Source organism: Phaseolus vulgaris, chromosome 6, assembly GCF_051622355.1.
Source record: "Phaseolus vulgaris cultivar YP4 chromosome 6, ASM5162235v1, whole genome shotgun sequence".
Taxonomy (NCBI): domain Eukaryota; kingdom Viridiplantae; phylum Streptophyta; class Magnoliopsida; order Fabales; family Fabaceae; genus Phaseolus; species Phaseolus vulgaris.
Genome location: NC_143503.1, coordinates 35,239,620 through 35,267,105, shown reverse-complemented (window position 1 = coordinate 35,267,105; position 27,486 = coordinate 35,239,620). Strand labels below are relative to the sequence as shown.

At 37.3% G+C, this 27,486-nt stretch overlaps 4 protein-coding genes, 1 non-coding gene and 1 pseudogene across 13 annotated transcripts; 4 read left to right on the top strand and 2 right to left on the bottom strand.

The window, feature by feature from the left end:
• Positions 1–1,885: 1,885 nt before the first annotated feature.
• LOC137832590 (putative 2-carboxy-D-arabinitol-1-phosphatase) lies at positions 1,886–7,269 on the top strand. Of its 2 annotated transcripts, none has more exons than XR_016521522.1 (7): positions 1,886–2,271; positions 3,007–3,167; positions 3,421–3,540; positions 3,621–3,720; positions 4,205–4,348; positions 4,424–4,503; positions 6,819–7,269. XR_016521522.1 is itself a non-coding variant. In XM_068640823.2 (7 exons), the coding sequence occupies exons 1-7, from the start codon at positions 2,079–2,081 to the stop codon at positions 6,943–6,945; spliced, it is 921 nt and encodes a 306-aa protein (XP_068496924.1). In that variant the 5' UTR covers positions 1,886–2,078; the 3' UTR covers positions 6,946–7,269. The 2 variants fall into 2 exon arrangements, 1 of the variants encoding a protein (XP_068496924.1); XM_068640823.2 differs by having other exon boundaries at positions 4,209–4,348.
• Positions 5,588–6,440, top strand: LOC150027393 (uncharacterized; annotated as a pseudogene).
• A 1,114-nt stretch (positions 7,270–8,383) lies between the features above and the next one.
• LOC137832588 (callose synthase 11) lies at positions 8,384–15,027 on the top strand. 3 transcript variants are annotated; one of them, XR_011084599.1, is made up of 3 exons: positions 8,384–14,008; positions 14,281–14,397; positions 14,785–15,027. XR_011084599.1 is itself a non-coding variant. In XM_068640815.1 (2 exons), the coding sequence occupies exon 1, from the start codon at positions 8,670–8,672 to the stop codon at positions 13,992–13,994; it is 5,325 nt and encodes a 1,774-aa protein (XP_068496916.1). In that variant the 5' UTR covers positions 8,461–8,669; the 3' UTR covers positions 13,995–14,008; positions 14,785–15,027. The 3 variants fall into 3 exon arrangements, 1 of the variants encoding a protein (XP_068496916.1); XR_011084600.1 differs by having other exon boundaries at positions 8,461–14,008; positions 14,219–14,397; XM_068640815.1 differs by lacking the exon at positions 14,281–14,397 and having other exon boundaries at positions 8,461–14,008.
• Positions 11,632–11,710, top strand: LOC137833789 (small nucleolar RNA J33). Its single transcript, XR_011084836.1, has one exon. It is a non-coding gene; the product is annotated as a small nucleolar RNA J33 (small nucleolar RNA).
• A 757-nt stretch (positions 15,028–15,784) lies between the features above and the next one.
• On the bottom strand, positions 15,785–19,124 carry LOC137832587 (DUF2921 family protein, putative (DUF2921)). The gene has a single exon (XM_068640814.2). It carries the CDS (start codon positions 18,946–18,948, stop codon positions 16,174–16,176), a length of 2,775 nt encoding a protein of 924 aa, XP_068496915.1. The 5' UTR covers positions 18,949–19,124; the 3' UTR covers positions 15,785–16,173.
• A 770-nt stretch (positions 19,125–19,894) lies between these two features.
• On the bottom strand, positions 19,895–26,725 carry LOC137832589 (putative ubiquitin-conjugating enzyme E2 24). Of its 6 annotated transcripts, none has more exons than XM_068640817.1 (10): positions 26,212–26,725; positions 25,161–25,616; positions 24,733–25,079; positions 23,082–24,544; positions 22,412–22,552; positions 21,673–22,104; positions 21,517–21,580; positions 20,910–21,049; positions 20,469–20,780; positions 19,895–20,336 (listed from the first exon to the last, which is right to left on the bottom strand). In XM_068640817.1, the coding sequence occupies exons 4-10, from the start codon at positions 24,531–24,533 to the stop codon at positions 20,091–20,093; spliced, it is 2,787 nt and encodes a 928-aa protein (XP_068496918.1). In that variant the 5' UTR covers positions 24,534–24,544; positions 24,733–25,079; positions 25,161–25,616; positions 26,212–26,725; the 3' UTR covers positions 19,895–20,090. The 6 variants fall into 6 exon arrangements, with proteins under 6 accessions (XP_068496918.1, XP_068496920.1, XP_068496921.1 ...); XM_068640819.1 differs by having other exon boundaries at positions 25,161–25,630; positions 26,212–26,568; XM_068640820.1 differs by having other exon boundaries at positions 26,207–26,550.
• Between the last annotated feature and the right edge of the window lie 761 nt (positions 26,726–27,486).

Sequence of the window (27,486 nt, the reverse complement as noted above, 5' to 3'; positions counted from 1 at the left end):
AAAATATAAAAGAAAATAAGATTATTTAAAATAATGTAAATATAGTAAAAAACATAGACAAAATTATAAAACATATATGAAAAGATATCAATGATTAAGAATGAAATAATTTGTTCCCTTCGAAATAAAAATTTAATTGCATAAAAACAAATTATAATAAGTTGAAGTAAAAATGTTAGAGTTATAGTTATGATTAAGTTTGTGATGTTTGGGTTAGGGTTTATAGTTAGGTTTATGTCACATTGTTAGGGACGGTAGGACATGATTTTTGAGTTAGAATATGATTATGATTAAGGTTTAAGTTGTAGGTTTTTCTCTCACAAAATATCTTAAATATTGATTATCGAAAGATACTAGTCGATTTCATTATAAAAAAAATAGGACAATATTAATCATGATCAAACAAACATCAATTATTCCTATAAAATTAAATTAATATCAACTGTGAGAATGTAAATATTGATGTTCCATACAAAAATCAACCATAATAATTACGTAATTGTTGTTTGATGTTTTTTTGTGGGGACAAATTAGTTCCATAACTAACTTAATTGATTAATCTTTTATGCAAATAGTCACAATTTTATTTTGCTCTCACATAAATAATAAGGGTGCAAATGTAAAATGTCATTACTTATTGGTCTTTCAATCTTTTCTTCATGTGTCAACCAGTAATCCATTTTGAACAATCATTATCTTTTCACGCTCATCAATATCTCAAATCATAAATACAAACGACAAACGACGTGCATCATTCAAACTCCCTTCAGATGAATAATATTCACATAGATTCAAAGATAACGTTATATAAAAAGTAAATATCATTATTATACTATTGGTTTAATATAATAAAATCTACCATTTATAATAAATATACTTGATTTAATTATTTATATAGTATATATTTAATTTTTTAAATATAACGAACCTTATCCATTGTTTGATGGAAGAGTCTACAAAATCTAAGGATGAATCTCTGAATCATGTTTTTTCTACATACAAAACTAATGTCACTTGAACCCATGACGCTGGTTGCACATGTAGCATATTAAGAGTTTATTGTGGAGTTACTTCATTTAACAAATTAAATTTATAAAGTTCAGAACAAAAATAAAGTTCAACATATTTGTAAGAGATGTCTCAAAGGGATGGTGCACACGGGCCATAACTTGATGGGCTGAGTCCAAAGATAGTGTATTCACATAGAAGGCTGTTTCTTCCTACACCTCCATATATTCTTCTCCCACATCCATAATTTTTATATTTCCAAAAATATCCCTCTGTAATATTTCAGATTACATAATTTGAAAGTTTTTTTTCAAATTCGTAATTAGTTTCTGGATTACATAATCCGGAAGCCTTTTTTTCAGATGCATGATTAGTTTATGAATTATGTAATCTTAAAGCCTTTTTTAACTTCCAGATTACATAATCCATAAGTCTTTTTTCAAATACGTGTGTGGATTACATAATCCAGAAACTATTATATGGAGATAACACAATAAGATTTAAAAGATATTTTCACGTTATGTATGAGGGTGACAGAAGAACATATGGAGTTGCAGGAAGAAACAGTCCATGCCGAATCATTTAACACCTTAATGGTGGGCATTTTCTTCTTGCACCTCCATAGGTAGTGAAATTTTCATTTGATTCTTAATAAAAAAATAAAAAATCCACAATACACTTTCTTCATCTTCCCATGTAAATAACAAACGCAATGCCAGGATGAATGGTCAAACGCGATTTTTTTTAGTTAGGAGCGCTTTTAGAAAAAGCATACTAATCGTGTAATCCAAAAAAATGTTCATATTTCACATTCCAAAAATTAAAAAAATATGGATTCATAAGGGTATTATTGGGGTTTGAAGAATTATAGGGGTGCGGGAAGAAAATGACGAAGGAGTGTAAAAGGAAGAGAGAGAGGTAGTGAAGAAAAGCTTGTGGAGCATGGATAAGTAGAGAATGAATGAGTATAGCTCAGGACGAAACACAACCACAACCACAACCACAACCTCAACCTCAACCTCTTAGCATATACCGTTATGTGTTTTGTATTGTGTGCCAGTTAAGGGAAAATGGGCACTTCAGGTATTGTCTCGTTGACCACACATTTGTGCTCACCTTCCAATTCTACTTCCTTCCCTAGCCCATGGCCGTGCCCACTTCTCCCTCAACTTCGGACTTCGTCACGCGTTCTTCCTCTTCCCCGAATTCGCTCCTCAGCTTCGTCTTCTTCTACCACTACTTCTATTCCTGAGCTTACCCCAGGTGAAGGAATTATGAGTTTTCAACTTCTTATGTTGTGCCCACTTTCTAGTTCATCAAAACCCACCAAACAAACAAGCCCATGGATGATGGGTCGTTGCCAAGTTTTATATTTGCTAATGTATAACGGCTTCAGTTCAGATTTCCCTTCGTAATTTTGTGTGTGTAATTGTGTGTTTCTTACATTTCAATTATACGATAGGAATAATAGACCTGACTTGTTTCCTTAACTCTCTAACTGTTGCTAAATTTGTTGTGTGTGGTTAGGAAGAGGAAGAGTGGTTATTTTCTCTGTATTTCTACTAGTTGTATTTGTTTATAACTGAATGGGTCATGCCATGTTGGGAAGATTAACAGTGTGAGGCAAAAGAGGGTGAAGGAGAGGCAGGGGAACTATCAAGAAGGGAATATGCAGAATGATTATATTATTGGTTTATAGCCTTACATTACCACTCAAATATTAGAATATTTAACTAACTTTTATGTTAATTAAGAAAATTAGTTAATGTCATTTAATCTATTTTATTTTTAAAAATGAACCTTTCTCCTAAATTATCTTTCCTTGGAACTTGATATCAAGAGTAAAAAGAAATTATTGGCAATAGAATCTCAATCAGTTGGAGGGTATTTTTGACTTCTCTTTGACTCTAGATGTAATTTTCAAAAACACTCCCCAGAAAATTTTCTAACCTTTTGGTCCAACTTGATTAGAGTTTATTTTCTGCTGCCTTCATGCAGATAAACTTCCGACAACTAGTATTGATCTTTCTGTAACTGGTGGTGCATATGATTTCGCAAAAGCAACAATATCACTAACGAATGAGTTAATCTCTTCACCAAAGAAAGTGACTCTTTTAAGGCACGGTCTTAGCACTTGGAATGCAGAAAGTAGAATTCAGGTTCGCATTCTACTTTTAATTTATTAGCTTTTGGGGTTTGGAGGATGGTGGGGTTGGTTTATAAATGCATGGGTGATTATGTTATGCTCTCCTTTATGTTCTCATTCTGAAATGCTTTCTTATCATTTAAACTGTACTGAGAGCTACTTGTTTTTTAGAACGGAAGGTTTTGCTTGTTGTTTAGACGTTTTGCATTCAACATCATTTTCTGCATCTGCTATCCACTGTCATTAAATTGATTGTACGTGCCCAGGGAAGCTCAGATTTGTCTGTATTAACTGAAGTTGGAGAAGAGCAAGCAGAAAGGTGCAAGAAAGCCTTGGAAAATATATACTTTGACCAATGTTTTGCAAGTCCAATATCTCGTGCCAAGGTTAGGGCCAGTAAAATTTTAATATTGCTGGCTAATACCACTCATCATTTTATTAATATGGTTTGGGTTGTTTGATGTAGCAAACTGCTGAAATTGTATGGCAAGGCAGGGAAAAGCCATTGGTTTATCTTGATTCACTTAGAGAGATACCTCTATATCACCTCGAAGGCATGACAAATGGTGAGACTGCCTCTGCTCAACTTGAAAATTCGGATAAAGTATCTTTTAATATGCCTGTGGCTTTAGTTATATATTATAGGAACATGGATTTGGCATGTCTAAAGCAATGAGAAAGTAAAAATATTAGTATATATCCACCCTTTATCTGAATTAAAGTCCTACATAAACTTAATCCACATTGAATCAAGAGTGGAACCACCTTTACTTAGTCATTTTACACACCTATTCAATTTAGAGGAGTCAAATCTATAGTTTACATTGCATTTCTCATGTTAATGTTGCCTGTTGAGAACTTAAGATGCTTCAGTTGATTATTATAATTATTATTTACTGTTAACTTTTGTTCCTTTCGATAGGAAAATAACTTCAACTTGGTTAATGCTATCGAGTTTTGAAATTGTTTTCATTTTACATCACGTTTCTATCTGTATCATTCCCACCATTCTTTATAATTAAACTAAATCAGTATGTTCCTCATTTGGAGGCAGTGGATGCTAAGCGAATATATCCCAAAGAGTATACAATTTGGAGAGAAGATCCAGCCAATTTTATCATGAATGGTAGATATCCTGCACGAGATCTCTGGATAACTGCAAGAGATTGTTGGAAGGAAATGTTGTTGTCGCCTGTAAGATTTCTTGGTAGTTGACACATAGTTTCGCTTGTTTTGAAAGTGAATTACAATACTTATCTTATTCTACAGGGAGAAAGCTTTCTGGTCGTGACTCACAAATCTATACTGAGGGCATTAGTTTGCACTGCTTTAGGCCTTGACCCAGAGAGGTAATGTTGGCTATGCATTTAAAAATTTAAACTGATCTCAGACCCGCTTAGTAAAAAATGTACTTTGATTATAATTTAGTTTAAATACCATGCACTGTTACTAGTTATTAACCAATAAAAAATCTTTAGTATGACCTTTAAAATAATTATTATAAAAGTCAACAAACTTACCTTACTATATATAACAACGGCTAGTGATTTAATGGCAATACTGTGTTGACATTGATTCTCAGCCATGTATAGCTTGCTTGAAATTTCAAGTGTTGATTATGAAATTAAAATATTTAAACTGATCTTGGACCTACTTAGTGAAAAATGTACTTCTGATTTGATTTTACTGGCTATTCTTCTAGTTAAGCTTTCAGCTTTGATGAGTTCATTGGTAATTTTATTTTGGTATTGCTGTTGAGCACGATATATGTAGAACCCATCTTTTCAGTCACACACACTCTAATCAGCATTCTCGAAGAGAGGTCCTGTGCTAAATACAGTTTATTAGTAAACTTTGTCACACATTGTGCTTCATCTGTTAACTGTGACACATATATCAAGTTGCATTTCAATTTGTGCATATATATAAGACATTTTGAAGTTCAAATCCTCCATCAAGCTGTATTGTTCCTCCTTTATTTGCAAACACTATTTTCCCATCGGGCGATACCACTGGACAATCTTGTATAACTTTCTTTTCAGACAAGTTTTCGAAACTCCGTCATACGATTAGATGTACCACTATCTACAATCCATCAATCACAGGCTTTCTTTCTAACCAGTCATTTTCTTAGTCTTCCTTGTATTGTGTGATTTTATCATGGTCATCAACGTTTGCCATTGCTTGTTGCTCTATCCTGCTAACTCATGTATTCCTTCTTTCGTGCCACGGGTACTGCAGCTTCCTCCGAAAACTTGAGTTACATTAACATGTGCTACACTTCCTTTACCTTCTGTCCAGATGTTCTTGACTTCGTTCATTGCTTCCTGCTTTATTTCATGGTCAATTACCCCACCAACCTGGATATCCAATAATTTTAGAACACCCATTTGATCATGTCTTGTTTTCCACAGTGAGAACACACCAGTGTATGATCTTTTTCCTCTCTTGGACCCTTGCTTTTAGATACTGCCTGCGCGGCAAGACCCACAACCATTCCCTTTTCCTCCTTGAATCTGGTTATGGTTTTCATTCTCTCCTCCTGCACCATAATTGCATAGATTTGATTCAATGAAGGCACTGATCCATAGCTGGCATCATCAAGCCCCATCTGGAATTGATGGACCTTCTCCTCCTCTCCGTTTTCCGATTTTGGACACCACATCGCATTTGCATCCGCTACTCATGCACTGCAGGATTTGCTCATAATTGGCCAATTCATCCCACAATGTTTTCAGTTCACCACACTGGGCTACCATGCTCAATCCCCATTGTTTGCAATCTGCCAATTCTGCCTTTAGTTGTTGGATTCTTGGCCTATTTACAACTGAAAAATGTTCTTTAATATCTTCTCAAAAGTCTTTTGCATTTTCCACATACATCATATTGGAATGCAAGTTTGTTTCAATCATGTTTAATATCCAGCACATGATCATGGATTGGACTGGCGAGAATCCTCCTTCTCAGGTGCATCCTTTTCAGTTCTTTGCAGGTTCCATCTATGAAACCCTACTTCGAGCACATAAAGATCTCTTCCATCACTCTGAGTTTTCTCCTTTCCTTCTTCCGCCATCACATAGATGCAAAACTCCCTCTCAGCATTGTTTGGATATCGAAGCTAAGGATGCTCTTAAACCATGCTAAAGTAATTTAGTAATTTTAATGTTCTCATTGATCAAAATGTACATACACTCACACATCAATAAGGGGATATTACAATCCCCTATTATTCCTAGAATACACCTGTAGTTGTCCTATTGTAATTCCTATATTACTGGGTCAAATATACGCCCACATTCTTTCCCTAATAATAGCACATGTACAAATATTGTCCTAGAATATAATGCTGCAAAAAGTTCTGAAATAATGCCAGATATGGAATTGATAATGAGAGAAAAATGATCATTACATTAAATTGGGATATAATATTATTGGATGGAATGATATCTTACCAAATATTTCTCATCCATTTTGTTAATCATTGCCGTCAACGAATAGTCTGATGGAGATAACATAAATAAATGATTGATTGAAAATTTGAAGCTTATCACTTCTTAAATTTGAATATCTTTCTTGAAATGTCAAGACCTCTTGCACGTGCTGCATGAAGGCAACATTCTTCTCTGCCATATCTTGCAGTTAATAACATTGTCATAATGTTCAGGTTTCGTTCAATTGATATCAACAATGGTGGACTATGTGTCTTCAACTTCAATGTCAGAGGAGAAGCAATGCTTAAGGGTTTAAATATGACGGCTCACATGTACAGTGATCATGTCTACCCTGGTTAGTGCAAACTTACATGCGCAAGACAAGACTTGTCATTTTTATCGGTAATTGAACACCAGTGAAGACCTGATGTGCAATTTTTCGTTTTAATTACATGAACTTCCGAATCTTTGGCAAGTGGGTGGGTCCAACCAGGAAGCAGGTTACTTTTTTATAGTGGGGGATTTTGAATTTTCACACAGTCCTCCTCTCCCTTTGATATATAGACATATAGGAACGGAGAGATCCCAGTATAATTTGAGAAAGTGAATTACGTAATTTCCAACTTCGTTGTATGTACGGAGTTTATCCAATCTCCTCATTTTTCAATAAATATTATTTGATGTCACTATGTGCAAATCTTGGAAACTCATAATTTTTTACGAGTACTGTTTAATGCTCTATAATTTATTTTACTTGAAGATTTATGTGTTATGGTTGTATAAAAGATACTGTGAGGGGATCAGAAGCTCAACTGCAAGCAATGTTTGAGAGCAGTAATAATGAATATTTATTGATGCGGGTGATATTTGCAATGATTGAATTTGTACAATTGATTTATACGTCTTTTGGAGGTATGAGAATAAATGTGGGTGGCGATGTTAATATTGGCGTGCGGGTAAGGTAAGATGCGTGATGTGTATGTGGGGAATGTTATATAAAAAGGTTGCGTACGTAGATGTAATGTTTGTTTGGCATAGAATTCAATGTATGCAACTTTAAATTAGAGCATGTGGCCCAACTCAAGATAAGGTTTCTTAATGTCTTATTTGCATTGTGTGTATTACAAGAATGAGACAAGAACAAGTTTGGCCTTAGGAATGGAACACTATCATTTTTTGCTTTTTATGCTCTAATCGCATTTCACATCCAAGACTAAATTTATTATGAGATAGTTACTATGATATGCCATGCAAAACCATTTTTTAAATTCAGACTCAGATACTTGTAACTGCTGAGGAGATCTACATAGTTTAACTTTTGTGCTTTATGAGTTAATTTAATAAGAATGAAAACAAGATTCTTATTTAGAAAATGGAATGCTACCATTTGAGTCTGATTAAGACCAAGTTGTAATAAAATGATTGTCATAAGGAAATGAAAGAAAGTGGGAGTGACACTTTCAAGATAAGGGACACTATACAATCCATTTTTGGGCTAACGCTACATCTGATGCAGGGCACGTGCTGCATGTGCCACCGTGTAGAGCGCAGATAATAGTACATTGTCACCCATCATCAGAATAAAAAAGTTGCAAGAAGAGATTCTCACTGACGGTGTCGTTTTACTAGAATCCAGATAAATTCAAAAACCAAATTGCTCACGTGGGACACATCGCAACCGTTGTCTACTCATCATCACAGAAGGGTTCTAATGCAGTGTGGGACCCACCAGACATTAGTGTGTGTGGGTCAGACATTTGAATCCGAGTTCAAAAGCACTGTCATTGGGGCGTGAGCCACACGTGCTCCAAATCGCGTAGAGCCAAAAAGACAAACAGTGAGAACAAAAGCTTCAGTTCTTTTTCGTCTACGTTTGCATCTCCTTCTCGCTCCAACTCCTCGGAGTGTACTGAAACTGAAACCGCTTCTTTCATAGCTAAACCCAACGACAAATTGAAGAGAAAATGAATGACAAAGCAATAAAACGCGATTACCTCAAGAAACAAAATGTCTCAGAAAACGGTTTAGTAAGTAACTAACGGTTTAACCTCAACTTCCTCGTTTCCTTTTCCGCTTCTGTCACTATGAGTTTCAGACAGCGTCCAGTTGCCCCGCGGCGCGGCGCTGGTAACCCTCCGCCGCCGGTAAACTCCGTCTACAACATTATCCCGGTGCACGACCTCTTGAACGACCACCCGTCGCTCCGATATCCAGAGGTACGCGCGGCTGCGGCGGCGCTACGCGCCGTCGGAGACTTCCCGAAACATCAGTTCATGCGGTGGGAGCCGGAGATGGACCTTCTGGACTGGCTCCGCTTGCTGTTCGGGTTCCAAATAGACAACGCGCGGAACCAGAGGGAGCACCTGGTTCTCCACCTCGCGAACACGCAGATGCGCCTCGAGCCGCCGCCAGCGATCCTCGACGCGCTTGACGCCGGCGTGCTGAAGCGCTTTCGGCGGAAGCTGCTACACAACTACTCCGCATGGTGCTCGTTCCTCGGCTTGAAGTCGAATGTGCTGCTCTCGCGCCGCCGCGACCCGACCGATCTCCGCCGCGAGTTGGTTTACGTTGCGCTGTACCTTCTGGTTTGGGGAGAGGCCGGTAACCTTCGCTTCACTCCCGAGTGCTTATGTTATATTTACCATTTCATGGCGAAGGAAGTTAATCATGTTATCGATGAACACATTGATCCTGATACTGGTCGTCCTTTTATGCCTACGGTTTCTGGTGAGTTAGGGTTTTTGAAGTCTGTGATTATGCCAATTTATAATACTATTGAGGTTGAGGTTCGTAGTAGCAGAAATGGAAAGGCTCCGCACTCTGCATGGAGAAATTATGATGACATTAATGAGTATTTTTGGAGTAGGAGGTGTTTGAAGAGGCTGGGGTGGCCTTTGAATTTTGAGAGTAATTTCTTCGGGACTACACCGAAGGAGAAGCGCGTAGGGAAGACTGGTTTTGTGGAGCAGAGGTCGTTTTGGAACGTTTACAAGAGTTTTGATAGGCTTTGGGTGATGCTGATTTTGTTCTTTCAGGCAGCGCTTATTGTTTCTTGGGAGGGTACTACTTATCCGTGGCAGGCCTTGGAGAGAAGGGATGTGCAGGTGAAGATGTTGACTGTGTTTATCACTTGGAGTGCTCTGAGGTTGCTTCAATCTGTGCTTGATGCCGGGACACAGTATAGCTTGGTTACTAGAGAGACAACTTGGCTTGGAGTGAGGATGGCGCTGAAGAGCATGGTTGCCATAACGTGGACTGTTTTGTTTTCGGTCTTTTATGGAATGATTTGGATCGAGAAGGGTTCAAGTTCAATCTGGTCTGATGCAGCCAATCAGAGGATTATTACATTTCTTAAAGTTGTCCTTTTCTTTCTTATCCCAGAGTTGTTGGCATTGGTTCTGTTCGTGGTGCCATGGTTGCGGAACGCCATTGAGGAATCAGACTGGAGCATAGTATATTTGTTGACGTGGTGGTATCATACCCGGATTTTCGTGGGTCGGGGTGTGAGACAATCGCTTATAGATAATGTAAAGTATACTGTATTCTGGGTAGCGGTATTAGCCTCGAAGTTTTCATTCAGTTACTTTGTTCAGATCAAGCCTCTAGTTGCTCCAACAAAGGCTCTTTTGAATCTTAGGGGCATTTCTTACAAATGGCATGAGTTTTTTAACAACACCAACAGGGTAGCAGTTGTCTTTCTGTGGTTCCCAGTTGTTCTTGTATACTTCATGGATTTGCAAATATGGTATTCAATTTTCTCTGCCTTTTATGGTGCAATAATTGGTCTGTTCTCACATTTGGGTGAAATTCGGAATATAACACAACTCAGACTTAGATTTCAGTTCTTTGCCAGTGCCATGCAGTTCAATCTAATGCCAGAGGAGAAGCTGCTAACTCCGCAAGCTACACTGTTAAAGAAGCTTTACGAAGCCATCCATAGGTTGAAACTGCGATATGGACTTGGTCAGCCCTTCAAAAAGATTGAATCAAGCCAAGTGGATGCTACCAGATTTGCCTTAATTTGGAATGAGATTATGCTAACTTTTAGGGAGGAAGATATCATCAGCTATCGAGAACTTGAGCTCTTGAAACTGCCGCCAAATTGCTGGAATATTAGGGTTATTCGATGGCCATGTTCCCTTCTCTGCAATGAGCTACTGCTTGCTGTCAGTCAGGCTACAGAGCTAGAAAATGAGCCTGACTGGTCTCTTTGGTTGAAAATACGCAAGAATGAGTATCGTCGGTGTGCTGTCATTGAAGCTTATGACAGTATTAAATATTTGTTTTCCATGGTTCTTAAACATGAAAAAGAAGAATATTCAATTGTGACTAATATATTCAGGGTCATAGACAGCTACATTCAGATGGGGAAATTAACAGAAGTATTCAAGATGTCTCGGCTACCTCAGATACATGCTAAGGTGAGTGAATTTGTTCAGCTTTTGATACAATCAGAGAGAGAAATGAATAAGGCTGTAAATTTATTGCAAGCTTTGTACGAATTATTTGTTCGAGAATTCCCGAAGGCAAAGAAGACCATCATCCAGTTACGTCAGGATGGTCTGGCACGACAAAGTTCAACAAATGATGAAGGACTGCTCTTTGAGAATGCTATAACTTTTCCTGATGCTGGAGATGCAGTCTTTTCTGAGCAGCTCAGACGATTGCATACAATTCTTACTTCTAGAGACTCAATGTACAATGTCCCATTGAATCTTGAGGCAAGACGACGAATTGCCTTCTTTACCAATTCTTTGTTTATGAACATGCCCCGTGCTCCCCATGTTGAGAAAATGATGGCTTTCAGTGTTTTGACCCCATACTATGATGAGGAAGTATTGTATAGCAAAGAGGCTCTCCGAAAGGAGAATGAGGATGGTATTACTACCTTATTTTATCTGCAAAAGATTTATGAAGATGAATGGAAAAATTTTATGGAAAGGATGCAAAGAGAAGGGTTGAAAGATGAGGATGATATCTGGACTACAGAAAAGGCCAGGGATCTCCGCCTTTGGGTATCTCATAGAGGTCAAACTTTGTCTCGCACAGTTAGGGGGATGATGTATTATTATCGGGCCCTTAAGGTGCTAGCCTTCCTTGATAAAGCATCTGAAATGGACGTGAGACAGGAATCAGAACATATTGTTTCACATGATTCAACAAACCAAAATGGCAGCTTAAATGACCTATCCCCAAATGGGCATTCATCTTTACAGACAAATCTCAGGCTGGCAGATAGCAGTGTGTCCATGTTATTCAAGGGACATGAATATGGGAGTGCACTGATGAAGTTCTCGTATGTGGTGGCATGCCAAATGTATGGGCACCACAAGGCTGACAAGAATCCCCGTGCTGATGAGATATTGTATTTGATGCAAAAAAATGATGCCCTTCGAGTGGCTTATGTTGATGAGGTTTCTGTAGGGAGGGAGGAGACTGAATATTACTCTGTTCTTGTGAAGTATGATCAGCAGTTGCAGAGTGAGGTTGAGATTTACCGAATTCGGCTGCCTGGTCCTTTAAAACTCGGAGAAGGGAAACCAGAAAATCAGAATCATGCCATAATCTTTACACGTGGTGATGCAGTTCAAACCATTGATATGAATCAAGACAATTACTTTGAGGAAGCTCTCAAAATGCGGAATCTGCTAGAGGAGTTCAATGAGAACTATGGTGTTGGCAGACCAACCATTTTAGGGGTCCGAGAAAATATCTTTACAGGATCGGTTTCCTCACTTGCATGGTTCATGTCAGCTCAAGAGACAAGCTTTGTGACACTAGGTCAGCGTGTTCTGGCAAACCCTTTGAAAGTACGAATGCACTATGGTCATCCGGATGTGTTTGACAGATTCTGGTTCTTGGGTCGTGGTGGAGTTAGCAAGGCTTCCAGAGTGATCAATATCAGTGAAGATATTTTTGCAGGTTTCAATTGTACCCTGCGAGGTGGCAATGTTACACATCACGAATATATACAGGTAGGCAAAGGAAGAGATGTTGGTTTGAATCAAATATCCATGTTTGAGGCCAAGGTTGCCAGTGGCAATGGTGAGCAGGTCCTGAGCAGAGATGTGTACCGTCTAGGCCATAGATTAGACTTCTTTCGCATGCTTTCAGTGTTCTTCACGACCATAGGATTTTATTTTAACTCCATGGTTATTGTACTGATGGTTTATGCCTTCCTTTGGGGCCGCCTTTATATGGCTCTCAGTGGAATTGAAGGTGCAGCCATGGATAATGCTACCAACAATGAAGCCCTTGGTGCAGTTCTAAATCAGCAGTTTGCTATCCAGGTTGGTATTTTCACTGCACTCCCAATGATTGTTGAAAACTCTCTGGAGCATGGGTTCCTTCCAGCTGTTTGGGACTTCTTGACGATGCAATTGCAGCTTGCGTCACTATTCTACACATTCTCTCTGGGAACCCGCACACATTTCTTTGGTCGGACTATACTTCATGGTGGTGCAAAGTACCGAGCCACTGGTCGTGGTTTTGTTGTGGCACACAAGAGTTTTGCTGAGAACTATAGACTATATGCTCGAAGCCATTTTGTGAAGGGTATCGAACTTGGGCTTATTTTAATTGTGTATGCGGCTCATAGCCCCTTGGCTAAGGATACTTTTGTGTACATAGCTATGACTATCTCAAGCTGGTTTCTTGTCGTTTCATGGATAATGGCTCCTTTTGTCTTTAACCCCTCTGGATTTGATTGGTTGAAGACTGTATATGACTTCGAAGATTTTATGAATTGGATATGGTATCCAGGTGGGCCCTTCAAAAAGGCCGAATTTAGCTGGGAAACATGGTGGTACGAGGAGCAAGACCATTTAAAAACAACCGGTATATGGGGAAAGCTGTTGGAAATCATTTTAGACCTTCGATTCTTCTTCTTTCAGTATGGCATTGTTTATCAGCTAGGTATTGCAGGTGGAGATACTAGTATAGCTGTTTACTTGTTGTCCTGGATAGTCATGGTTGTGATTGTTGCCATTTATATCACCATAGCATATGCCAGGGATAAATATGCTACAAAGGAGCACATATATTATCGATCAGTTCAGCTTCTTGTAATTCTAGTCACAGTTCTTGTAGTTGTCCTCCTACTGGAGTTCGCTCATTTAAAATTTGTTGATCTCCTATCAAGCTTGTTGGCATTCATTCCAACAGGATGGGGAATGATTTTAATAGCCCAGGTGCTTAGGCCATTTCTGCAGACAACTAAAGTGTGGGAAACTGTTGTTTCCTTGGCTCGTCTATATGATTTGCTGTTTGGCATAATTGTTATGGCTCCAATGGCTATATTCTCTTGGTTACCTGGATTTCAGTCAATGCAAACTAGAATTCTCTTTAATGAAGCTTTCAGCAGGGGTCTCCAGATATCTCGAATAGTTAGTGGCAAGAAGTCTGTTTAAGGTGGTGATTGGAGGTAACTTTTACATCATGTTCTTTTTCTTTATAATATTTTAATATGAAGACACCAGGATATTTGTAGTTGCTAAGTAATTAGTAACACTGAGATTGAATTTTATACCAAGTAAACTACAATTTACCATGGTGCATAGAGATTGGGAAGTTAATCCTTGAAACAGTTTGGTAGAGTTAACCCATGCATTTGTGAGATAATATGCATGTGCAGGTCGACCCAAAAAAAAGGGCTACTGTGCCGAGTTGCTGAGATGTGTTTCTGTATATTCCCAGGTGGTAGTATCAACATGATGTACAAGTTACCAGTTTCTAACACAAGGTTGAGGACCACTAATGGCAAGTCAAAGCTCGTTGTATGCGTGGCAAATGGATGCCTACAGATAAACTTGTGTATGTACACATAAAAAACAAAACAATTGTTTCTTAACTCAATTACAATACAATTTAAAAGCAGCAATCCATGTAACTCTAAATATTTGATTATTTTTTAATAGAGTCAATGTTTTATCGAGTGTATCAAAAGTTGTCCATTTTGGGTCATCCAAGTTCTCTCTTTGTTAATTGCTATAAAGTGTTTTTTTAGCATGCTGCAAATATTTGTGAAAGTTGGATAAAATATGCACATGCCTTTCTCACATTAATGTTAATGTTGATTACTATGTAAAGTTGGATATATCAGTATCTCTATCTTTCTTTTACAGTAGCCTTGATAATCACATATTTGTACTTCATAGAATTTTTTTTAATTCTGATTCAAATGTGGGTATTTATTTTCAGGTTATGCTATGTGAAAACGAAAAAGGAGGTTTAGCTTTCTTTCAGTGGCACTCCCATTGCCTTGTAATTTTCCTCCAAGGCAAGTTGTGAGTCTCTGCAGTTTAGCATTGGAGGATTATGTATCAGATGTTTTGCCTGTCTGTCGGTTGCTGTACATCCTGTTCATATGTAGTGCAACCTACACTAACCGAACACCACATTGCCACTGAATCAATGATAATTTAGGCTTAACATTGTTACTCAGCATCTAGCACCTCTTGATGAAAACGCGTGTTGTTGGTCGTTTTGAATTTAAATTTTACAATTAGATCATATAAATGGGAGATAACCTAAATGAATCTTAAGTATAAAACTTATTACACTTTTTCTTCAATTAATTCCAGTGACCGGAAAGATTTTCCCTTTAAGAAAAAACTTATTTTGGGGAAGTTTTTCTTCATATAGATAGCATATACCTCGTTTTTTTTTTTTTGATCAGCATAGCATATACCTCGTATTTAGCAATATATTAGAAAGGAAAGTCATTTCTAAAGACCTTAAATTAAATATATTACTAGTTTAAGTTTGAATGTTGTTATTTAATTATCAAGTATCCTGAATAATATGATTGTTTAATTTTATAACAATTATTTTTAAATTTATGTTAGAGGAAATTTTTAATTGATTTATAATATCTCTCTCTTTCTATATATAGAGAGATATAGAGAGAGTGAAAATTATATTCTTTTTCAAAACAATACATTTTTTTTTTCTCCGGGAGATTCATCAATTTTTCTTGTTATTTACGTAAATTTATTCCCTTGATTCTTTTTTTCCCCTGTCATTCTTAGAAAATACTTTTTCAGGATAAAGAGTCTGGACATTTTGTTAACAGGTTTTTCAATAAACGAAGGTTAGAGTCATAGTTATAATCAAATAATCATAATAATATACCTGAAGGATGATTTAGCTTGGTAGATTTAATTTGCAGGATAAAAAGCAATTATAATTATTAACTAACAAATGTAAAAAGATTTTTTTTTTTCATTTCATCAATAGAAGTTTGAACTTTGGGATTAACCCAAGCTATGAAAGAATTTGTATTGTCTAGTCATAAAATGTGATGTTTGGAGGAAAAAACCTTGGTCAAAACTTATGTACTTTAAACAAAATGATAACAAGTCCTCAGCTGCTCAACATGTGTTTGTCTCTCAACAAAATTTCCCAAAGAAAAACGATGGTCTATCATCTCTGAAAGGAGGTTCAGACGGCTTTTTTATATGAGCAAAATCCTCCTCTACTGCTAGATCCTGAAGTGTATACCTTCTATTGCTATTTATGCCTTCCAAAACTAAATAAAAAATGTCAGAAGGATAACAATCATTATACAAAACACAATCAATGAGGCCTTCATAAATCGTCATTGCCAATAACAGGTACTTTCTCATAGGCAGAACTTTCTCTGAACCTCTTTGGAAGAATGCACCGACTGCCAAATTTCTGCTGAAAGTATACAAGAGCAGCAAATAAAATACCACCACTAGGGATTATGATGTCCCAGGCTGTGGAATAAAAACCCATTCTATGGTTTGCATATATGTATGACAAATCAAGGTACCAAGCAGAAAAGTGAGATCTAAAAAGATCATATGCATGGGGCAGTGTACGAACAATTGTTGTCCCAACGTAAAAGGAAGAGGCTAGAGCTTTCACTTCTGAGTTAAATGTTATGTTAAGCAGAATCTGTGGGAGCAGAAAACCATCCAGGAGCAGACCAGCGTAAGATTTAAAGTCTTCCCAGAGGGAAGGAGGTCGGTATATATACCCATGAGGAAGCTTAAACTTGTGGCGCGAAAGCCGAAATGGTCTAAATTTTTGTTGGTAATAAGTCTTCCATATGTGCACCGACCAGGCAGTCAATCCACCACCAATGTACAATGGTAGAATCATATAAAGGACCTTTTTATCAGAACCCCAGATATCTGGATGGCTTTCCTCACCCCGTCTTGAGGACCAGGTCAATTGTATAAGGCGCAACTCTAGAAGAAAGGCTACCATTGTCACCATCCTCACAACTACCCCATTCACTTCAAGCCAGCCTCCACTCCCAACAAAAGTATTCTGCACGCTTTGTTTCCCCATGAATAAAGCTTCAAAGTTCAATATCAGGGGAATCATGTGACCTAGAGTAATAACAGCAAGCATCACAACAGAAATGTAAGGAAGCACATCTGGGTGCTTTTTCACGTGGATGAGTTGCAATCCTACACAAACACAAGCAAGTGTGTTTGATACCAATACCATAATTAACTCAAAATCCATTCTCCAGATGGAAGCATCTGCTTGGGTTGTGTAAATGGAATATGAAGACAACTGAAGGGGATCAAAATAATAAGGCTCTGACTTTTGTCGTGTGCTTTCTATAGTTCCTTTAAGAGCTTCACCTGCTTTTGCATTCAAAGGAGGAAACTGAACATTAACCATGATTTCACAGTCCATAGACTCATTCTTTATCAGTATTTTGTCCATTGATCTCAAACGCCTACATCCTATCATACAAAGAACTCCAGTATTCTTATTGTAAATCCCTTCAGCACCAATTTTGACTTCGGTTGACAAGACACCTCTACCAAACTTGAAATCAGGAGGGGGTTTAAAACTCATCTTATAGCTGACATTCAACAAATTATTGTAGTTTTCTGATTGAATTCCATGTGCCTTTGACTTTCCAGGTGTCAACACAATTGGAGCCCCATACGACTGTGCACTATAAATTTGATCATTTACAGATATTGGTGATGTGTAACCTTGAGCCACTTGCCCTTTGCTGTTGGTCACTAACATGCTAAATGCCATATCAGATGAATATCCACTCGGATATGTATTTCCCTTCCCTCCAGCTTTCATCATTTCCACACAGGATTTTCTCACCTTCTCAGTTTCGGCATACTTGTATTGGAAACCGTGAAGGCTTTTCGATACCCTCGATGAACCCTGGAATCCAACTTTATCGAAGTAGCCAGGTTCATCAGCCACTTTGTCACTCCAAATTTGCCCCAAAACTGTACTTCTGTTCCTCAAAGATAAAATTGCAGGAAACCTTAAAGTGAGCCTAATCTTGCAATCTCCAACATAAGGACTAACCGAAGATTCCGTGAAGTTCAAGATCCGGCAAGCAACCGCACATAGCCGATTCTCCTTCTCATCCCACTTCCCCTCAGAAACCAAAGTTGTATTCGGATGAAACGGAAATATAGCATCCTGGTAGCCGGAATCAGGAAAACCCAACAGCATCTGAACCTTCTGCCTCTCCGCACAAAGAGTGCCGTGAAAAAACATATAACCAGGCAACTCTTTACCATTACCACTAACAGGATTGCAACTAACATTAGTACACTGACTCCCATATTCCAATTCAAACCTATTCGTGTGTCCAAGAAAAGCAGTGCAAGCACCCCGGTTTAAGTTTCTAAGGGACAAACCCTCCCTAACTGATCCACTTCCACAACCTTTCTCCTTTTCATCACCAGCCACTGTAAACTTGTATTTCGAACTCTGAGACAAAGCCAATATCGAAATAGGCTCAAAGTACTGTAAACTATTCTTGTCATCAAAACTTTCTAGTGTTCCACTAATCAAACAATTCAAAAGGCTCAAATCTGTAGGGTAACGAAGCTTAAGAACAACATTAGCATTCCGCAGGTTAACATGAGATCCTATTCCGAACATACAAAGGTTACCGGAATGTAGAGACCAAAATCCATTCAGGGAAACGCGCATCCAATGCGTCACTCTCCCGAACGAAAAAACTCGCCGGAGCAATCTTCCGGGCTCCGGCGCCGCTCCTCTACGCTGCTGGAGAAGCATTTGCCCGTGCAATTCGAAAACACCGTCGCTCCCGCTTCGGCGAACGGAGGTCACGCGGAACGATGCATGCATCGAAGCGGTGGATCGGTTAAAGAGACGATCGCCGCCGGAGAAATAGCCGGATTGGAACCGGAGCTCGTCGGCAACGCCGGGGACGTTTCCGGCGTCGGAAAGCGCCGCCGGTGCAGGGACAAGGTGGTTGCAGAGGCGGCTGTAGGTGGAGCTGAAAGCTAAATCTGAAGGATCAATAGAAACAGAGGAATAAAATAGGCCGAAGAAAAGAAAGATGAAGAGAGGATTGAGTGATACAGTTTCCATTGCTGAATCTGCGTCACATTTGGATGGAGATTTCGATTTCTAGGGTTTTAGAAATTCCAAATTGAGATTTACTTACTTCCAAACAAACAACGTGAATTGGTTGAGTGTCTTCAGCAAAATAACCGCTTCTTCATAGTATACACTGTTTCTTGGGTTTGTTTCAGCAGGACCAAGTTTCTCTGTGAATTCCACGTGTTCAAATTTATACTTAATTATCTATTTACTACTAATATTTATTTATTTATTCTATTTTATTCAATTAAATCTTTCAATTCTAAAAACGCAATTAATCATTTTTTAAACATCCATCAATTCTCGTTACTTAATGATAATCTAAAATTAACGTAGTTTTATAAATAGTCTATAAATTGAAACTATGAATACTTATTGGTCAACCATTTTAGGATTAAACGATTCATTATTACAACCTTAAAGAGCTAGATCAACATTTTTATTAATAATAAGACTAAAGAAAATAAATAAATAACAGAATAAAAAGGCAATTATTAAGTATACAATTGATTAAAAAATACATTGCTACTGATTTTTATTTTTATTTAACTAATAAATAATAAAATAATACTTATCCTTATTTTACTCAACATCCTATTATTACAGTGACTTATTTTTGCAACTTAATTTTTGTTGAACCCTTTCATTGTCAACACAACAGTGACAGATCCTGGAAACCGTGGTTTTAACTCATTCATCTTAGGTTCACATTTCATATACTACACGCAACATCAAATTGAAGTGATTTATATTGCATTGCTATTGACTTCCTAGTAATCATCGTGTTAATCTAAACAAAGTATTCATTGTAAATTGAAAAGAAACATTTTTCAACCCTCTGAACCCACACAAATTGATTTAGTCAAGTGATCAATTATACTTCAATTGATACGTTTGAAATCTATCATCAAAGGGATAAAAGGGCACATCAACAAAAGCACTCCAATCATTGTAGTTCTTATTTCACAGTTTCACATCATCAAGCCATTATACATATATGTTTGATGTACACGCGTACCCCACAGGGTATTTATTATCAATACATCTTCACCCTTGTTTTATTTTGGGAAGGGATATTGCTATTTTATCAAACATTTGATATTATACAGATAAGTGAAAAGGTAGAGTAGTTACTTTTGCATCTCAGCGAACTCTCTGCAATCAATTCCCTTGTCAGAAAATGCCTCCACAAGCTTGGGGAAGAGCTTAGCAAGCATGATCTTAAATCCAGTAGAAGTTCCCTTTGGGTTTTCATTCTGAGTATTTCCACCACCAAAAGCACATCCAATAGGAGCTCCTTCAAGATATGCCGAACAAGCCAGAAGTATATGTTTGGAACGTTGTCTAAAGTGCTCCTCCACCAATGCCTCAAAATGCTGCAGTAAGAGTCGTTTTAGTTAGTCAATGTTCCCATAATCTAAGATTCAGATGCCACCATTTTCTTAACAGCTATTGATTCCATTTTAATAAATCAGAGAGAAACCAAAGTAGAGAAGCAGTGATTTTACCTTGGGAGGCTTTCTTAATAGATACAACATGGATTTGCAGGTGACAAGGAAAGCATTCTCATTGTAACTAACTGAGTTTTTCTCCCCTTCAGCTCTACCAATTTGTTGATCATATCCAGCCTCATTGAAATAAGGCTTCTCATTAAGGACAAGGGCCTGAAGAGAAAGAAGGACTTGAAGAATTGTGGAAGTTCCAGGGTTCCAAACTTCGGCAGCTGTACCAGTCCACGTATTTAGTATACTCAAACAGACTTTACCCGACTCATACAAATTAGGATTTAATCGTAGTCCACCAGAAATGTAATGCACCATCTGCATGGGATTGCAAAAGTCATAAATATGCTGCTTGTAAGAATGCTAGATGCTATGTAAAGGGAGTTACCATGCACATAAATGAAAAGAATTTAGAAAAGCACACCAAAGCTACATTCAAAAGCTTACTGGGGGTTGGCTGGGATACTCTGAAGGAAAATGTATGTCAAAGAAAAACAATCCATCATGATATGGTGTCCCAGACACACCGACAATAGCTGCTCTCATGAGATCCATTCTTTCTTCAAAGACACGGACATAAATAGTTTCTGTTTGTGAAAATAAAGATTGTAAGTGAATTTTGCAGATAGGTGTGATGAAAATTAACAGTTATAGAGATTTTCTTGTGTCAAGTAAATACTACTCTTTTTCAAAATCAGTTGAAGGTTAAAATTTAATGGCCAATACAGCTTACTCGGTTGGATAATACATTCAATTAAACTTTGAAAAATGGAATTCTGACAACTGTTTGTTCATCTATATAGCAACCACCAATTGAATTTCCATTTCAAAGAATATACTAAATCTAAAGGTACTGGTCTTCCTAAAACTGAAACTTGTTACATACTATGGTGTTTTCCTTCCAGATCAAAATGGCTGAAGAAGTTAAAAGCACTATCAATCCCAATCCCAGTCCAAATATAATTTCTAGCTTGAGTTTAACCATTGTATAACAATGTATGCTGCAAAGCATACAAAATAATATGGCTCAAAATAAATAAGATGAAGTGTGTACCAGGGAGATTTTTTTCCAGGATGTTCCATTCTTGTTGTACCTTCTTCACCCAATCCTTTTTTACCTAACAAAGAACAAAAACAGGAAAACAAATTTGCCCCAAATCCTTTCAATGCAAGTATAATTCACCGTGAGTATGATGTGTCAATTTCTAACCTGAGATAACGAAAATCCTTTCCCCTCATAAAAAAAGTGGTCTGAACAATTATCAATTAGATCAAACTGCTTCAACTGATCTGAACTTTTGTTGTCTAAAGAAACTGGGAAGTCATTCCTCTCATGAGTCCCAATAACTACACAATATGGAGTTACACCTTCAGAAGACTGCAGCTTGCTCACCAAATGTGATTCAGTGTCAGAGTCACAAGTGTCCAAATCTTTCTTATCCAGACAGTTAGATTCATTTCCCTCTTCAAACCTAGGGATTGGGGAGAATTTTCCAGAAAATGATGCTACAGTAAGTGTTTTGAGTATGCCGGCTTTAATGCTGGAGAAAAGTTCGAAGGCAGCTTGAGGAAGGGATGAGGAACTACTCTCTCCTGGATGCTTTTCACAATTATCTCTATCGCCATTACAATCTAGCAATGTCTGTCATCAAAGTGATATTCAGCCAGTGACTAGAAAATCAATGGTAAACTCAACAATTATATTGTCATTCAAAAACGCAGTTTTATGATGACAATAGATCCATAGTTTTGAACAGTTTAAAAGTTCTATTTATTTTCTCTTGCCATTAGCTACCTGACTTTTCACTACAGTTTCCGAGATGAGACCTTTGTATTTCAATGTGCCAACAAATAATCTTCATAAATATTAGACTACTATACAAATATACACATTAGAAACATGTGGATGTACATAGATACAAGACATGCAGCGAATTTCTTGCCCTCACCTTTCCCTTCTGGTCTGATGGAGGACTTCTATGTTCAATCATCTCTTGAGAGAACTCCTCAACATTTGCTTCATAAGGAACAGGAGTTTCAGTTGAACCTTCATGCTTATTATCAATTCGGAAAATTTCATAAGGTGCAACCTGTTAGGGCACAAATAAGTTTGTAATAACTTCCTGTAGATGAAGGTTACCAAGTAGCGTATAAATTAGGAAAGAAAGTAGGATTATCAAATAAGTATGACATAGTCCAAGTTCAGTGGTCATAATAACTAACTGTTATTTACCAATTATCACTACATCAAGATTTTGACAAAGAAAGAAAACAATGTCCTATTGTTGTATCCCAAAAGAATGGAAAGGGTTATTTTCAATCAACCTTAACAACACAAAACAAACTGCTGCTCCAAACAAACATTATTTTCAGCTAAGAAAGACTTTCTCCTCACAGCATAGCCACACAGCCACACATTTACATGTACAAGCAGGATTGGGGGAGAGGACAGGATCATTAAACTAATAGGATCTATCATTATGTATTAAATAGTTTATCTAGATAATGTGGATGTGGATGTGGGAAGTGTTGACCTCAAGAGTTCTCTACATTTCCATACGAAGTCATTAGCATTGTTAACTACAATATACTGAATACAAAAAAAAAATTATGCCATACCTTTGTTGTTAAACCAGTAGCCCATTTGACCTCCACATCGCCATCTATGAAACCAGTAACATTACCAATGCAGGAGAGGTAACTGTTATCTACAGATTTATTCTGAAAACTGATTTGGTCCCGGTTTATCAGAGGAGCCTCTACATTCACATCGGTCACAGACTTCATATTATCTTTGTCAGCATGGTCACCAAGCTGCTTTTGAGCCGCCTTGAACACAATATCACCAAAACAAGAAGAATAATCTGGATGCTCGAGTAGTTCGTAGGCACTCACAGTTTCCATCATTGCATCTCCAGTCAAATTTTCTGTCTCGGATGTGGGAGCAGTTCTCCATTGTACCTTTACAGTATGCTCTTTTGCATCCATGGAAAGAACAACACCCCATCTTTGATTGCTAGGTTTGAGAGGATCATCAGAAGCACTTTTTTCCAGCACAAACTGCTGGGGCCAAAATTCATGACTGTTTATTACATTCACTGGGATTAAGTTAAGCGGATCTAATCCAAAAGTCTGTTCACCATTTTGCCAAACAATATCAACTTCGGTCTTTATCTTCTCAATAATAAATAATTCCCCAATGTTAGAGTTAAGATTTTTCGTCTTATATCCTCTAGCCTTATTATGCTCGTTATGAGGATCACATGGAGATGCATCTTGAATCATCTGTTCCTTTTGGTCCACAGGTGGTGGAAGCATGCACCAATCACCAAGTTGCCAGTTTGTATGTGAAAAACAGGACAACAAGGTCATGTTTTTTGAATCTTGCCAGCATAGAGGAGCATTTACATTTAAATTGGAACCGAAAAAAACAGACGTAAGCCAATTAACATACACCAAACCTGCTTCCACAGCACAAACAGTTCCTTCACCATGATTGTCTTTCCAGGTGCCACAAAGCCATCTAGCTGGTTTAGAAGCTGTGGAGGTCTTAACCTTGACTCTCTGCCCTGGATAGTACGGATACTGTGAATCTTCAAGAAGATTATGAGTCAGTGGTAAAAGCTGATCTTTTTCCAAGGTAATGACCTCACATTTAGTTCCATCGTCAAACAATATAATCACTCTGTCTACCACCTTTTGAACCTGACCAATCCATGGCCCCTTAACTACGTAATCGCCTTCTGAAATGGAGCGAATCTTCGTAAGTTTCTTGGAGTTCACATTTTTTAGTTTCTTTCCTTGAACACTTTCCAAGTCCACTAACACATCAACACTTGTGACCCTCCCCATCTGTCCGGATGGGTCTGAGGAGGCACACACCACATCCCCATGGACAAACGCCCTCTCAAATGACAGAAAATCATCAATCTTCCCAATGCTTTCCTCTAAACTCGATAATATGCTTCGAGCTTGTCCACCATATTGAAAATCAATATCCTCTTGATCCTCACTGCTGCTGCTGCTGTCACTGGAAGTCTCCCAATCCAAATCAGTAATGTGAGCATCCATCAAGTAGATGCCTGTCATTGTGTGTGCATGGTAACATCATTAACATAATTACAAGAAAATAACTTCAAAACACAACAAATAAAGAATTGTTAGTCAGTCGACCAGAACCTATGAATAGGGGTGACAATGCGGGCTGGCCCATCCCGCATAGACTATGAAGAATCATTTACAGTAGATAGGGAGTTAAGAGGATCCTTACCTTCTCAAGCAAACAGAAACATTGAAATCCAGGGGCTATTGTGATCCACAACAGATATGTCAATGCTGACTTCAAAGGATATTTGTGTCTGATTGATAGTGATGTTTGTCACAGATAGTAAGCCAGTTTCTTCAAAATATTTTCTTGATCACTGAAACTGGAAAGTTGGTGGCAAAGGAGATTTGCCTGATATGATAACAGGAGTCGATCAAAAACTCCAAAACGCCAAAGGAGATTTACCTGATGGGTAACAAGAGTCTATCAAAGACTCCGAAATGCCAAAGGAGATTTGCCCAGTTTAAACTGAAAAATCCACTGAGAGAACCTTTTGAAAAGTCCTTCTAAAACTAGTATCAAGAAACGACTATTGTCAGATCTTTCTCTGTGATTGCCTGGATGGAAAATCAGGGTAGTAGGAGGAAGCTTACCAAGATAATTAAAAAAGATGTAAAAGTAGATTTTCCCTGGTGAAAGTGAGGAGTTCCTAGTGTAAAATATGTTTACTGCCAGGAGTCCAACCAAAGGAAATTAAGTAACTTGCCAAAGGAGAGTTGCCCAATATAGCTGAGTCTTCAAACATAAACAAATTCCAGATAGGTAATAAATTTGCCTCGTCAAGTTTGGAACTTGGAAGCTATGCTGCCAAAGGAGATTTGCCCAACAGTGAAGCTAAAACAACAGGTGTGGTCTAACAGGAATGTTTTTCAACAGAAGAATCATTCAACACATTTATTTTGTTGCATCAGCACATACTTTCTGCTACTTGATTACAACAAGGTGACGCTATCAGATGACTCGTCTGAAAGAACAACGTCCAATTTGAAAGACACTTGACATTGCCAGAAGGCAAAAGAGCTTCTGTTACCAGATAATTTATTTCAAACCTGCCACAAGTAGACTAGTGAATACTTTCTCCAATCAGTTTCGGTATAAAAAGAGAATGGAAAAACTGCATGATGAGATAGCAGTTATAATAATTAAGATGGCAACATTTTGAATTAAATCATGCTAATTCACGAGGCAAGAAAAATTTTCTGAAGATTGGTTCATACACATAAGGTGCGTGCAAGTCAGTTTTTCTGCATAAGCATAAAATCTATTCTAGCATCAAACATAGAAGTCAAATGGTAAGGTGGCTATTACACGCAACCCAAAAAATGAAAAATTGAAAAATAAAGTCTATGTTCATCAAACAACTGATAATTTTTTTAGAACAAAAAAAAAGCACAACTTTGTTGCTTCTATTAGTTGGAAAAGGACAAAACATTACTTGAATGAAAGGACTTGCAAACTTAATCATGTTCCATGAAAAACAACAATATGAATCCAACAAGTTCAAAAACCGAAGTTCAAGCATTAGAATGAGTTTAGAATTGACACAGAAACACCTGATCTATTAACCCCAATAAATAAGTAATCCAACCCAAGAGTAACAAGAAAAAAACGGTGAGTTTGAAGAGGCAAGGGGCAGTACCATACCATTTGCACTACACAGAAGGTTGGACCATATGAAATATCACACTTATAGAAGATCCAAGACCAAGAAACACCATGACTCTAAACTCCAAAACGAAGAAACAGAATCCTGAACATAACAAGCTGAAAAGGGTCAATCCCAAAGCTTGGTTTCAGTTTGAAAAGGTGGGTGATGTTCAGATAGGCCTAGTTCCACGCCCAGTCCCTCCATCATCCACTCCGCCACCAAGTTTTGGAACCATTTTTCAGGGACACATGCACATGTTTTTTCTCTTATGAAAATGCTTTGTTCCAGAGGATGTGGGAACTAGTTTAGATTTGGATGGTACATGTTGCCTTTTTGTTTTAACCAATAGCACTGCTTATTATTTAACTAAACCATAGCAAAATAATATTAGAAAACAAACAGTGTCAGACATAGATACTGTTGTCGTACAAAATAAGCTAAACTTTGCCATGTTTTACTGGAGTAATTAAACAAAAAACCTTCCAGAATAAAATATTAACATCTCGACTCATTTATCTGTAATACTGTGACATATTAATATTGATTTGAAACTGAATTAAGTTAATATTAAATTGTTAAATGTTAACAAAATATTTTGTAATATGGATTTTAAGAAATTACATTAAAAGGTATAGTCTGACATTTTAATTAAAGTGTATTTCATTGGGACCAAATACTTTCCCAATTTAGGAAAAGGACTTCATTATTGGGAAAAAGACGAGAAGGGACAGAAGGAACAAAAGAGAAGAGACTACCATAACCAATGGTTGCTTTGCTTTCTAGGGAAAAAACTACTTGTACTGACATATTTGCCCTCCAATTAACCCCAATCTAGAATATCAAACATCATATTCGTATATTATCCATGATCCATGTATGTAAAGTAATAAATAAAACCTACTTATAAATATTATTATATATACATTTTCATAATAATTATATGATCAATTTTTCTTCTTCATCATGACCTTTATTATAATAAAATATATTAAATTATAATTAAGAATTTTATTGAAACGACCACTATATCAAATAATATAAATATGATAAAAAATATACTTTATTTTAAAATAATAGAATGTTGTTCCTCAAATTGATTTTTCCATTGATTGCATAATACACAAAGAGAAACTTAAGATTAGAACAAATCTTAAGATCCACGAAATACAACAGTTTTCAACATGTTTGCGTGGACAGAACTTTTCTTTTCATTGTATTTTTATTGTTCATAATAATATATCAAGATAGTCTACTTTTGTTTTATGTTTACA